Below are 14,892 nucleotides of genomic sequence, written 5' to 3' on the forward strand. Positions count from 1 at the left end.
TGCGTTAGGGGACATCTCCTATTACCCTCTGTCACAATTTCGCCGCTCCTCGCCGGATTAAAAGTGGTTAAAAACAGTTTTTAAAAGTTTGTTTATAAACAAACAAAATGGCCACCAAAACAGGAAGTAGGTTGATGTACAGTATGTCTACACATAGAAAATACATTCATACACAAGCAGGCTGTATACATCCTTCCTTTTGAATCTCAAGAGATCATTTGTGAGTTCCTTCCCCCCTGCAGCTATCTTCCACTGAAGTGTCAGGCTGTTTCTTCCTGCAGAGTGCAGACAGCTCTGCCTGTATGTAATTCCTCAGTATGTGAAAGCCCAGCCAGCTCAGAGGAGGATTTATCCAGCTTGTAAAAGATAAGAGAGAAGAGAGAAGCTGCCCTACTCTAAATAATACACAGGCAGTGTGCAGAGAGGGCCTGGAGGGGGTAGATGCATCACAGAACCACAACACTGAAGAACTTGGCAGCCTTCCAGACACAGGCTGACAAGTCTGACAAGAGAAAGATACATTGATTTATTACAGAGATGGTGATAGTAGAACGTGCTGCAGTAAGCCAGAACACATTAGAATAGCTTTTGGAAGTTGTAGGATGATAAAAAACAGGATGCAATTTTTGTTACGGAGTCTCTTTAAGGGGCGAAAAGACTGTGGTCCTCAAGTGGTTAAGTTCATTTAATTACCTTTTATTCTTTTGGCGCCTCTGTATCTTGTACACTAATCTAAACGGAGAGACTGGTGACACAATAGGAGGGGGCTGAGAGGAAGTTACCTTGGCTTGATGTATAATTGTGGCACATTTCTAGTGCATTCTGGTAAATTTGATTGCTTGACCTTTAAACCGCTACCCTTTAAAGTGAATGGGAACTGCATTTAAAAAAAATGAGACAGATACTTACCCAAGGAGAGGGAAGCCTCTGGGTCCTATAGAGCCCTCCGGCTCCTCTCCTGGTCCCCTCCATCCAGTACTGGCTCGCCCGGTAGCAGTATTTGACTAAATTAGTCAAATACTGCTTTATCCGGCCGAAGGAGGCTTTAGAAGTCTTCAGGGAGCCCGAGTGCTCCTGAAGAAGGGCGGCTCTGTACTGCGCCTGCGCAAGCACGCTCTTTTGCACGCTCACGCCTGTGCAGTATGGAGCCGCACGTCTTCGGAAGGACACGGCTCCCGAAGACTTCCAAATACCCTTTCGGCGGGGGATTGAAACGGGGGGAGCCAGCACCGGATAGAGAGCACCGAGAGAGGAGACGGAAGGCTCTATTTGACCCAGAGCCTTCCCTCTCCTTAGGTAAGTATTTGCTTCATTTTTTTAAAAAATGTGGTTCCAATTCACTTTAAAGAGAACCAGAGATGTTGGGGGAAAAGCTTTTATACATACCTGGGGCTTCCTCCAGCCCCATAAGCCTGGATCTGGGTCCCGTACTTTCGGCCAGTCAACGTAAGCACGCAGCCAATTTTCCGCATCACAGGGGCTCCCTCCATATCCTTATGCGTGCGGCTCCATACTACGCAGGCGCATGCGTAAGGATATGGCGAGAGCTCCTGTACAAAATTGGTCACGTGCGCCGGAAGTGACGGGACCCGGTACCGGCGATAGAGGAAGCGGAGGATGGCGGCGTGGGAGCGATCCAGTCTTATGAGGCTGGAGGAAGCCCTAGGTATGTATAAAACCTTTTCCTATTTTTTATTTTCCTTCCTCTCTGGTTCCCTTTAAACACAACAGTCAGCCAAACTGACTAAAGGCCTTGCTTATATACAGAACCGAGCAAATGACAAGTAGAGGGGGGTCTGTGCAAGCCTCATGCATATCAATCAGGTTGTAAGGCTTATGCTAGGTACACGCAATTCAATTTCCAGTCCGTTTGACGGGAATTCGGACAATTATAAAGGGAATTATTTTGTAAAGCTATCATTGGAAAACTGATCCTTTTATCGATCAGGAGCATTTTGGACATGTGCACATGATACACCATCCCGTCAGATTACCTGTCGACCGGATGGGAAACTGAACCGTGTGTACCAAGACAGACTCTGTTAGAAGTTACAGATATTAATAATAATATTTTTATAGCACTTTTCTCCCTGGGGACTCAAAGCACTGTGACCCAGCGTTGTGCAGTCTCAAAGGCTCAGGAGAAGAGGCGTGTGACGCCGGGCGACGCCCAGTCGGCCAAAACGCAATTGCGGTCGGTTTGTGACACAAATCGTTAAACCGAGATGTGATGTGTAACCTCCCTCTGACTAGGAACAGCTGGGAGGTTTGGTCTTAACTGAGAGAATCCCTGTAGAAGGCCTGGGGGGAGGTGTTAATTAGCGTGGACAATGCTTGTGTCCAAGAAGAATGTTTACTTTTAATTACCTCAGGGAGATGTCCATAGTCACCATTTGGTGAGTCAGCAAAGGACACTTCCCTCACAGCAGGAGGTCTATTCAAAACCTGCTTTCCCACAGACTCCATGGCACCGATGGAGGGCAGATCTGAATGCATGTGTTGGATGATTTCTTGTCGGTATATGGAGACCGTGTATCGCACAGCTATGAAAATCATATAGTCTTATTCGTTAAAGTCTGCCCAACATGCTGATATAACATTCATGGCAATATCTCGTCCAGTTATTGCGGTATGAATCTTCTAAGGAACCTGACCCGCGGCCCTAGTCATGTCTGATATCATATTAATCTGTATTTTCCGACAAGTATGAATCTGCTATAAACCTAAATATGACATGTTACGGCATTTTATAAGTTTAAGCCTAAATCTCTCCCCAAGGACTTGAACTGTGGTTGGTTGGTAATTCAGAGGGGGCAGGCACGGCCACACCCCCGAGCCAGCTTCATCAAAAGCACATTACCAGCAGGTGGACCTCAGTCCCCCAAATTCCATCTGTATGAGAGCCTGTCTGCTGCTAGCCAGAGGACACGTGGTTAGCGGCCATCTTGTTTGGACTTTGCTCTGGAACTGAAACAAAAGAACTTTGTTACTAACTGAACTGAATTGAAACCAGGTACTTTATGATTTTCCCAGAAAGGACATCTGTAACGATCGGTGTCAGCACACAGAGAGAATCTGATTATTGGTGATCTGCAGTATCACCAAGAATACAGATATATACCTGATTATTGATGATCTGCAGAATCACGATAATACAGATATATTGCTAACCTCTGGACACCTGAAGCGTGTAAGTGTTTGGTGTAACGGTAGAAACTGGACCACCGAGGTAGCAGGTGGTCCAATAAGTAGAGAGAGACTCTACTGTGGTCAAGGACTCCAGGAGGGGGAGTCCCTGACTGTTTTGCAGCAGCGCCCCCTCTGAGGAGCAGGGGACCCCTGCAGGAGGACTGAGCACCCCAGGAGAGGGTGACAGCCAGACAGGTCGGGCAGGCCGGGTGGGCCACACACAAGCAGATAAAGTACAGAGAAAAGAGACTGATTTGGTAACCAGGGACAGGCAGGGTATATTCATAAACAGATAACCAATAATGCCTGTTCTAGGGTGTGAGATCTGAGGTCCCACACCCAGGAACTGGTCTAAGGAGTAACACAGATGATATACAGTATTCCTAGTCTGGGGTGTGAGGTCCGTGGTCTCTACACCCTGGAACTATGCTAAGGAATAACACAGATGATATACAGTATTCCTAGTCTGGGGTGTGAGGTCCGTGGTCTCTACACCCTGGAACTATGCTAGAGAATAACACAGATGATACACAGTATTCCTAGCCTGAGGTGTGAGGTCCGTGGTCTCTACACCCTGGAAATACGCTAGAGAATAACACAGGTGATCCAGGTATTCCTACCCTGAGGTGTGAGGTCCGTGGTCTCTACACCCTGGAAGTATGCTAGAGAATAACACAGATGATACACAGTATTCCTAGCCTGAGGTGTGAGGTCCGTGGTCTCTACACCCTGGAACTATGCTAGAGAATAACACAGATGATACACAGTAAACTGGCTAAGTGTGGATTCCCAGGTCCACCTGGTTCCATCACACTAAAGGATCTGACTAAGGTCTGAGTGCTAACACATAGGTATTCGCAACGCCAGACAACCAGCAACTGAACAGCAAGAGTTATATCTAGTAAAGCGCTCCACAGCACCGCCCAGCTCCCATCAACCAATCACCTGCTGAGCTGGGATCAGCTGACGGCCTCGATCAGCTGACCCTTCTCCTATTGGCATAAAGAGCCTGTCTTGCGGCGCGCGCGTAGCTCTCCATCTGTGTGCACTACTAGGTCCAGACGAGTCAGACGCATGTTGCTGCGGGGAAACCACCGCTCTGTGCGTGGATACTGCCGCCTCACTGTCAGAGCGCGCGGCGGCTTCTCCACAATCCATTACAGTAACCCCCCCGAGGAGTGGACTCCGGACACTCTCCACCAGGCTTCCCAGGATGTAAGTCATGGAACTCTTTAATTCTTCCGCATGCATGCGACAATCTGGCACCCAAGATCTCTGCTCTATGCCATATCCCTTCCAGTGGACCAGATACTGCACAGAATTCTGCACCAGGCGAGAATCCAGAATATTTTCAATCTCATACTCTGGTTGGTCATCCACCAACACGGGGAGGGGGGGGAGAGGAGTCCACCTGCACAGCTGGTTTTAACAGGGACACATGGAATGATCTCACACCTTTCATACTGGCTGGGAGATAAATAGCATACGTGACATTATTGATTTTCTTGGCCACTGGAAAAGGTTCTATAAACTTAGGACCTAGCTTGGGTGACAATTGCTTTAAGGCCAAGTGACGAGTGGACACCCACACCAAATCTCCTGGAGAGAATCTCCACTCTATGGACCGATGTTTATCTGCCTGCTTCTTCTGGGTTTGGAAAGCTTTCTGTAACGATGGGTGTCAACACGCAGAGAGAATCTGATTATTAGTGATCTGCAGAATCACCAGTAATGCAGATATACACCAGATTATGGATGATCTGCAGAATCACCAATAATCCAGGTATGTCTAACCTCTGGACACCTGAGATATGAGAGTGTAGAATAACTAAACACTTTGAGCGAGACCCACCAGAGGAACTGGAGGTCGGAAGATAAAGGGAGTTCACCCCAGACTGTGGGTGAATCCCTATAAGCCAAAGGCTCCCTAGGAGAGGGGCCTGGGCTAGGTTGCAGGAAGCCCTGCTGCTAATTGAACAAACTGGCCCTACTGGATGAGAGATCCTGGCTCTCTACACCCTAGTGGCGGGCTAAAGTAATACAAGTACACAGTGCTAGTCTTGGGTGTGAGGTAGGTAGTTACAACACCCCAGAACTAGCATAACATAACACTGACACAGTTCCCTAGTCTTGGGTGTGAGGTCCGTAGTCACAACACCCTGGAACTAGTCTAGAACATAACATAGGATGGAGACAGTTCCCTAGTCTTGGGTGTGAGGTCCGTAGTCACAACACCCTGGAACTAGTCTATAACAAAACATAGAATTGAGACAGTTCCCTAGTCTTGGGTGTGAGGTCCATAGTCACAACACCCTGGAACTAGTCTATAACATAACATAGAATTGAGACAGTTCCCTAGTCTTGGGTGTGAGGTCCGTAGTCACAACACCCTGGAACTAGTCTATAACAAAACATAGAATTGAGACAGTTCCCTAGTCTTGGGTGTGAGGTCCGTAGTCACAACACCCTGGAACTAATCTATAACATAACATAGAATTGAGACAGTTCCCTAGTCTTGGGTGTGAGGTCCGTAGTCACAACACCCTGGAACTAGTCTAAAGCATAACATAACAATACATGCGAGAATAATCTAGCTCAGTGTGAATTCCCAGGTCCATCCTGGTTCTAACACACTGTAGGATCTGACTGAGGTCTGTGTGCGAACACATTAAGCATTTGCAATGGCAGACAACCAGCAACTGACAAGCAACCTCAATATATAGCTGCTGGAGTCTGCCGCCCCGCCCAAGCCACTCAGCCAATCATGAGTCCAGCAGGAATCAGCTGATCCTCCTGATCAGCTGACACTTCCCCTGCTGGTATAAAGGTCCTGACATCTGGGCCGCGCGCGCGTAGCTCTCCATCCTCCTATGTGAACTAACAGACCCAGCCACACCAACCGCACGCCGCCGCGTACAAACCGCCGCGTTGGACGCGGAAACCGCCGCCTTGCTATCAATACCTGCGGCGGCTTTTCCGCGTTCTCTCGTGGTGCCAGGCGCACGTCTCCGCATGCCAGCTGCCGTGCCGGATGCGGCGGCGGCTAACACACGCGGCGGCTTTTCCGTGTTTCCTTACACTTTCCCTAGGTTCCTCTTAACCATTCCCCAAATCTCTTTCAGGGCCCTTTGCCAATCCTCCAGAGCTGGAAAAGGAGTAGATGCGACCGGCAAAGGAGCAAACTTAGGTGATCTCCCTGACACCACCTGGAATGGGGAGAACCCAGAAGAAGAGCTCTTCAGATTGTTGTGCACAAACTCCGCAAACGGCAAAAACTTTACCCAATCGGTTTGCGCATCAGCAACATACCACCTGAGAAATTGTTCCAGAGATTGATCAACTCTCTCGGTCTGACCGTTGGTCTGTGGGTGGTAGTCTGATGAGAATGCGAGCTCCATGTCTAATTGATGGCAAAAGGCCCTCCAAAACTTTGAAACAAATTGGACTCCCCGATCTGACACTATATTTTCCGGAATGCCATGCAGCCGGAAGATGTGCTGGATGAACAGATCAGCCAATTCCTGGGCCGAGGGGAGTCCTTTCAGAGGGACAAAGTGTGCCATCTTACTGAAACGATCCACTACCACCCAAATGACCGACTTGCCTTCAGACCGAGGAAGTTCACCCACAAAATCCATGGAAATATGAGTCCAGGGTTCAATGGGGACTGGCAAGGACTGCAAAGTGCCAACGGGAGCCTGACGAGAGGGCTTACTCCTCGCACATACCGCACACTCTCTTACAAATTCTTTACAATCTGTCGCCAAAGTAGGCCACCAGACACATCTAGCTAATAGATCCTGAGTTCTGGTGGCTCCAGGATGACCAGCATTCTTGTGAGAATGAAAGAATTGCAGGATTTGTAAGCGGAAAGGCAGTGGCACAAACATGTCCCAGTTGGACGGGACTCAAAGTGACTGTCCAATCTCTCCATGTCTCAGTGGCTGCCAAAACTTTGGGGGTAGGATGGTCTCAGGGGCTGCAGGCTGCACTGACTCGGGCTCAAAACACCTGGAAAGAGCATCGGCCTTGATATTCTTACTTCCGGGAGTATACGTGATTACAAATCTAAATCTTGCAAAAAACAGGGACCACCGGGCCTGGCGAGGGCTAAGTCTCTTAGCCCCCTCAATATACTCCAAATTCTTGTGATCTGTATAAACTGTGATAATGTGTTCTGCACCCTCTAACCAGTGTCGCCATTCCTCAAAAGCTAATTTGATGGCCAAGAGCTCTCGGTTGCCGATGTCATAGTTTTTCTCGGCGGGTGAAAATCTGCGAGAAAAGTAGGCACATGGGTGCAGCTTGCCCTGCAAGCCTGACCTCTGAGACAACACAGCTCCCACCCCCACCTCTGAGGCATCAACCTCCACGATGAAGGGAAAGGCGACGTCAACATGCCTCAGTATCGGGGCAGAACAAAACAGTTTCTTTAGGGTTGAAAAGGCCGCATGAGCCTCTGGTGACCAGTGATGAGTGTCAGCCCCTTTCCTAGTGAGACTGGTGAGAGGAGCGATGATGGTAGAGTACCCCTTAATGAACCTTCTGTAGTAATTGGCAAACCCCAGGAATCTCTGAAGTGCCTTCAGCCCCACAGGCTGAGGCCACTCCAGGACAGCAGAAACTTTCCCTGGGTCCATCGAGAGGCCAGAAGTGGAGATGATGTACCCCAAGAAGGCTACTGACTCTACCTCAAAGAGGCATTTCTCCAGTTTGGCATAAAGTTGATTCTGTCTTAACCTCTTTAACACCCATTTGACATGCTGGCGATGTTCAGAGAGACTGGACAAAAAGATTAGTATATCGTCCAAGTACACCAGAACAAATTTCCCCAACACTTCCCTGAACACCTCATTAATTAACTCCTGGAAGACGGCCGGTGCGTTACACAATCCGAAGGGCATCACCAGGTACTCGTAATGCCCGTCGGGCGTGTTGAAGGCCGTCTTCCATTCGTCACCATCCCTGATATGGACTAAGTTGTATGCACCCCTGAGATCTAGCTTGGAAAAAATCTTGGCGTTGGTCACCTGCGTGAACAAATCGTCAATCAATGGCAAAGGTTTTTCACTGTGATCTTATTCAGGCCTTGATAATCAATACAAGGACGGAGGGCTCCGTCTTTTTTCTTTACAAAAAAGAAACCTGCCCCTGCTGGTGAACGAGAGGGATGGATGAACCCTTTTGACAAGTTCTCCCTAATGTATTCTTGCATAGCTAGTTTCTCTGGCCCAGACAGGTTATAAAGATGACCCCTGGGTGGCATACAACCAGATCTCAGATCGATAGGACAATCGAAGGCCCGGTGGGGGGGAAGTTTGTCTGCGGATTTGGGACAGAAGACATCAGCAAATTCTGCGTATTGTTCCGGTACACCTTCAACCTGAATGTTGGTATTACCCATGGTTACTTTCGCTAAACAATGATGATAACAATGGGATGACCAGCTCGTTAGCTGACCTGAAACCCAGTCTATCTGAGGCAAGTGAATTTGTAACCAGGGCTTGCCAAGGATGATGGTAGAGGTTTCCATATGCAAAACCAGAAATTGCAGATTCTCCCCATGTAATACCCCCACCCTGAGTTGCAAACTGGGAGTATGGGATAAGGGGTGTCTACTCTGCAGAGGAGAGTCATCTACAGCCGTGACCAGGATCGGTTGATCCAAGGGGAACATGGGTATTCCCAATTTTTTAGCAAACTCGTAATCTATAAAATTAGCCGCTGAACCGGAATCAACGAAAGCTTCAGTGGAAACAGTCTGTCCTTCCCACGTGACAGAACAGGGAAGTAGCAGACGATTGTTATGTAGAGGTAAAGACTGCGCGCCTAGGGTATTACCTCTGACTACTCCTAGGCGGCAGCGTTTCCCGTCTTCCTGGGGCAATTCTGCACTCTATGACCCTCCTCTGCACAGTATAAACAGGGCTGTTCTGTCTTCCTGCGATTCCTCTCTGACCGCGTCAATTTGGACTGACCAATTTGCATTGGCTCAGGTGGCGGTGAGGCAGGAGTAGGGGTGGCATAGGAGACATATCTGATTCCGTCTTTACCACGGGTTTGTTTCTGATATCGTAACCGACGATCAACCCGTACTGCCAAAGAGATTGCTTCTTCAATGGTTTTCGGTTCAGGGTACCCCAACATCAATCCAGAGACTGCATCTGACAACCCTGATAGAAAACAATCTAGCAACGCAAAAGCCCCCACCTAGCCGAGACCGACCACTTCCTGAACTCAGCTGCATAAACCTCCACTGAATCCTTGCCTTGGCGCAAGGTCTTCAACTTCCGTTTAGCGGTAGAGGCAATGTCTGGATCATCATAAATTATGGCCATGGATTTAAAAAACTCCTCAACTGACCTGAGTGCTTCATGCCCTGATGCTAAATTATACGCCCAGGTCTGAGCATCCCCTGAGAGTAAGGTTTTAATAAAGACAATTCTCTGAGCCTCTGTTCCTGACAGGTTAGGCCTCAGTTCAAAATATGACATTACACGATTCTTAAAATTCTGAAAGTCAGATCTATGGCCAGAAAACTTTTCAGGTACAGACGTTCTTAAGTCTGTGACTGGAGGGGATCGCACTGAATTTACAGTCGTCTGAAGGACTTGTAGTGACCCAGATAAGGCAGAGATCTGGGCCTGCTGACCATCCATCACTCTGATGAGATTTTCCACCGAGGTGGTGAGTGTGTCAAGACGACTGTTAAGTGCGTCCATATTGTTTTGGTCTGGCGTTCTGTAACGATCGGTGTCAGCACGCAGAGAGAATCTGATTATTGGTGATCTGCAGTATCACCAAGAATACAGATATATAACTGATTATTGATGATCTGCAGAATCACCGATAATACAGATATATTGCTAACCTCTGGACACCTGAAGCGTGTAAGTGTTTGGTGTAACGGTAGAAACTGGACCACCGAGGTAGCAGGTGGTCCAATAAGTAGAGAGAGACTCTACTGTGGTCAAGGACTCCAGGAGGGGGAGTCCCTGACTGTTTTGCAGCAGCGCCCCCTCTGAGGAGCAGGGGACCCCTGCAGGAGGACTGAGCACCCCAGGAGAGGGTGACAGCCAGACAGGTCGGGCAGGCCGGGTGGGCCACACACAAGCAGATAAAGTACAGAGAAAAGAGACTGATTTGGTAACCAGGGACAGGCAGGGTATATTCATAAACAGATAACCAATAATGCCTGGTCTAGGGTGTGAGATCCGAGGTCCCACACCCAGGAACTGGTCTAAGGAGTAACACAGATGATATACAGTATTCCTAGTCTGGGGTGTGAGGTCCGTGGTCTCTACACCCTGGAACTATGCTAAGGAATAACACAGATGATATACAGTATTCCTAGTCTGGGGTGTGGGGTCCGTGGTCTCTACATCCTGGAACTATGCTAAGGAATAACACAGATGATATACAGTATTCCTAGTCTGGGGTGTGAGGTCCGTGGTCTCTACATCCTGGAACTATGCTAAGGAATAACACAGATGATATACAGTATTCCTAGTCTGGGGTGTGGGGTCCGTGGTCTCTACACCCTGGAACTATGCTAGAGAATAACACAGATGATACACAGTATTGACAAGGCGGATTTTTAGCCTTTTCCTAAAGCTGTCCAGAGAAGGAGCCTCTCGCACAGATTGTGGAAGTGAGTTCTGTAGAATAGGGCTGCATAGGAAAAGACCAGAGCACCAAATGTTTTTAAGTGAATCCTGGACCAAATGTATCTTGTTGGCAGAGCAGAGGGTGCGTGGGAGAGACATATACTGTAGTTCCAATAGATCCGCTATAGGTCCCATGTGGTGTAGAGCCTTGAATGTCAGATACGCTACTAGTAACAAGTGTGAAGCAAGTGAATATAAAAATTACAAATAGCAGTTAGTGTAAAACTCTATGCAACTGAGCAAATGATAAATATGGTTAGGGATGTTCATGTCAGATGGAAGGGGACATACACAGGCAATACATGACACATCAATCCATATCCTGCTGCAATTAAGCAATGATCTGTGATGCACAGGATTGCCGAGGAAAACTTGTGGAATTGTTCCTGTGTGTGGCATTGTAGAAGGGGAACACCATTTGTAACTTTCAGGCAAACTAATGTCAAAATTCAAAAAATGATTACTTCATATTAAACTTTGTCATTTCATCCACTTCATCAATAGGCTTCTTAAGGTACAATGTTCGTTTATTATTTTCTTCTTTGATAGCCAAAAAATAGTCCTTGAAGAGTGATGACTCAAACTTGTAAGCAGCATGTCCTGGACTGAATCTTTGTGTGAAAAAGACGATCTCACTCTTGCTTCCCGAAATTGACTCTGGACTACTTTCTTTCTAAAATGAAAGAGAAAATAAAGTATTGATCACCTGCCAAGCAAAAGTATTCTTTAGTAAGTACAGAAAGGTTCATTGTCAAGTAAAATATGATTTGCACTACTCGGGGCATACTAACGAGAGATCAAATAAGAAAACAACAACCTATATTCAGTTGAAAAATGCCAAAGAGCTGAAGTGGAGTACAAATCTCCAACCAATTTTTAGTAGGAGGGCTTTTGGCCCCAGATACTCTCCTAGTGGTTCTGGGTCACCATGAGCTATCTGGGTGAGCGCTTTGAGTCTGACAGGAGAAAAGCACTATACAAATGTTCGGATTATTATATTATTATTATTCTGTAGTACTGGTCTAAGCCCTATCCTATAGGACCATATCAATCCCTGCCATGCACTGTTGAGGGCCAACAGTCTGAAACAGGCTGTCTGCATGTCCGATTGGCGTGGCTCTGTAAAATGTATAAGCTATAGGCTCACCATACACCAGTAGTTCTGCATGTGTAGACAAAAAAGTGTTCCTTGCGCTTTCAACTCCAGGAAGCCTTGACCAATCACATCCAATAAGTCTCTAGTCCACACCAGGCAAACACAGTTTATGCTGCTCCAAGTTAGGGAGTGTGCAAAAAGTATCTAAAAAAGAAGGAGCGCTCTAAGTGCGTTACCCAGGATGAGACTTTTATTGCGCTTAAAAGTGGTTACTTACAGAAATGGAGATTAAAAACGCTTATCAGCGGTGGTGCGTGTGACGTCATGACGCGTTTCGGCGCGCTGCGCCTTCATCGGATCTGATGAAGGCGCAGCGCGCCGAAACGCGTCATGACGTCACACGCACCACGATTCTAGGCCCCGCCCACCGCCTCGCAAGACGAGCTTCCTGGTACATCGGACACGCTGCTGCTGGCCACAGCGCGTGCAGCCTTGCCGCTGAGGGGTGTAGCGGGCAGCCCACCCGCTGATAAGCGTTTTTAATCTCCATTTCTGTAAGTAACCACTTTTAAGCGCAATAAAAGTCTCATCCTGGGTAACGCACTTAGAGCGCTCCTTCTTTTTTAGATTCAGATTTAGATTTAGACAAGTTCTGCATGTGTGTCTGGCTTTTAGGGAGAGAGGATTTGCATATTCAGGAGGGTTCATGGGAGGCCACACTTGCTCACTTAAAAATATATATAACAGTGCTGGACTGATTAAAATGTTTGTACATAAAGAGATTATGAAGGCAGCGAGGAGAGGGCCAGCGCATACCACAAAGGCTGCATCTGAAATGACAACCAGCTCATGTGTGCAGCACCTCTAATAGGCTTTCTGCACACTTCGCATTCAATTCAGACGCAAATCATATGCAAAACTGCTACTACTTATCACCACTCACCGTGGCGCAAGTGTCTAGTACAGTATACTTTGCATGCAAACCATATTGGAAGCTAAAGTTCCTCCTAGTGTATTAAATGTTAGCACTTGTTTTGGATGCAGGGCATGCATTTTTCAGTCTAATAGAGGCAGTGTATGCCTATGCGATTAACCATTCAATTGCAGCATGTGTTTAGGGATGTGCAGCCTTCCCCCCACTTTTTCTTAACTCTGCAAGATTATGAAAGCAGCCATTGACAAACTAATTTTAGACACATAGTAAAGATCTGGCTGTTCTAGTACCGTATTTTTGGACTATAAGACTCACTATTTCTCCCCCAAAAGTGTGGAGAAAAAGTCAGTGGATCTTATAGTCCAACTAATACTCAGACTGGCACCTATGTGTGTTCTCCATCCCCCATCTTGCCCCATGTGCCCTCCCCCATGTACTCCAGTGTCCCCATCCTCTTTTCGCCTTCCTATGTCCTGGTACATACCGCTACTTGCTGCAGCAATGCATTCCGATGTCCTGGTACATACCGCTACTTGCTGCAGCCATGCATTCCGATGAATAGGAAGTGCCAGGGTCCATCTACCAATCACTGTAGATGCCTGGAGAGCGCGTATAACAGGTCAAACCAACCTGTAACTGAAACCGGTGCCTTGTCCCAGCCGGATTGCTCCCACGGCTTTAGGTAATACCCAGACAAACACAAGAGACGGCACACCACTGGCTGCAAACAATTTTGCTGTATTGGATCAAGTACACTACATGTTACGGATCTTTACACCTGAGGAAGGATGTAAAGATCCGTAACATGTAGTGTACTTGATCCAATACAGCAAAATTGTTTGCAGCCAGTGGTGTGCCGTCTCTTGTATCCATCTACCAATCATCTGCCGGGTCCTCCTACGCTGTCATCTTCCTTCCTTAACCAGAGCATGTGTCCTCTCCGGCGTACTCCAGTGTTCCCGTCGGTGTCCCTGTCCTCCTGCCGCCTTCCTATGTCCTGGTACATACCGATACTTGCTGCAGCCATGTGCTCTGATCAATATGAAGTGACAGGAGCCATCTACCAATGAGGCTGGGGGGCGCTGCCAATCACGGCTGCTTACTGGTAGCTGCTGCTTTTCTAATAGGAAGCGCTAGTCTTGAGGGCGGGACCAAGGTTCCCTCGTTGGGACCAATCACTGCACTCCGTGTACAGACCAACCACAGACTATTAGAAAGGCACCACCGGGGGGGGGGGGGGATATTCTCTGGTTAAGGAAGGAAAATGATGGCATAGGAGGACCTGGCAGCCTCCCCCCCCCCCCCCCCCGCCTGATTGGTAGATGGACCCTGGCACTTCCTATTCATCATAAAGCATGGCTGCAGCAAGTAGCGGTATGTACCAGGACATAAGAAGGCAGAAAAAGGACGGGGACACCGGAGTACATGGGCGAGGGCACATGGGCTCTAATTAAGCAGGGAAGTATGGAGAATGGAATACACTGAAGCTTTGGTCACCAAAGGGGAGGTGCTGCATGTTGTTAAAGCAAAAGGTTTTATCTACAGATCTGCACTATTGACTACTTCTCATAGTTCAGCGCTGCGTAATATGTTGGCGCTTTATAAATACAATAAATAAATAATAAATAAATAGTTGCTGTCTATTTCTGCCATCCTGCTCTTCCTCTTTTTACACTAGCTGCACTTGATGTTACACGCTGACAGCAGTTGTGGGTAGATGTTTCCTGATCATTCCTGAGTAGCTTTCTTTGGTAGATTGCAAGCGGTGTATAAGGCACACAGTGCTTCTGCTGCTACTTCCGATCAGCATACACAGCTACCAGCCACAGGTTACCAGTGAAGCTGGCTCTTACCTGGCTTTGGGAAGTGCTGAATATGCATAAATGGTTTGTGCATGATGCACTGCTCAGCCTGTCTAACTACAAGAGATTAAGACACGGGGACACCAGGAGGACAGAGGACGACACAAGAGACACAATAGGTACATAATAATTGTAAAGGGGGGG

At 47.6% G+C, this 14,892-nt stretch overlaps 1 protein-coding gene across 1 annotated transcript in view; it reads right to left on the reverse strand.

Moving 5' to 3' along the window:
- Positions 1 to 1,327: 1,327 nt before the first annotated feature.
- The window catches only part of IL18 (interleukin 18), a 65,012-nt gene continuing 51,447 nt past the window's right edge, over positions 1,328 to 14,892 (reverse strand). Inside the window, exons 5-6 of the mRNA XM_068240809.1 lie at positions 11,321 to 11,529; positions 1,328 to 2,967 (exon numbers count right to left, since the gene is read on the reverse strand). Of these exons, the coding sequence (XP_068096910.1) occupies positions 2,934 to 2,967; positions 11,321 to 11,529 (243 nt within the window). The 3' untranslated portion in view covers positions 1,328 to 2,933. The remainder of the gene's footprint in view (positions 2,968 to 11,320; positions 11,530 to 14,892) is intronic.

Source organism: Hyperolius riggenbachi, chromosome 6, assembly GCF_040937935.1.
Source record: "Hyperolius riggenbachi isolate aHypRig1 chromosome 6, aHypRig1.pri, whole genome shotgun sequence".
In the NCBI taxonomy this organism is placed as follows: domain Eukaryota; kingdom Metazoa; phylum Chordata; class Amphibia; order Anura; family Hyperoliidae; genus Hyperolius; species Hyperolius riggenbachi.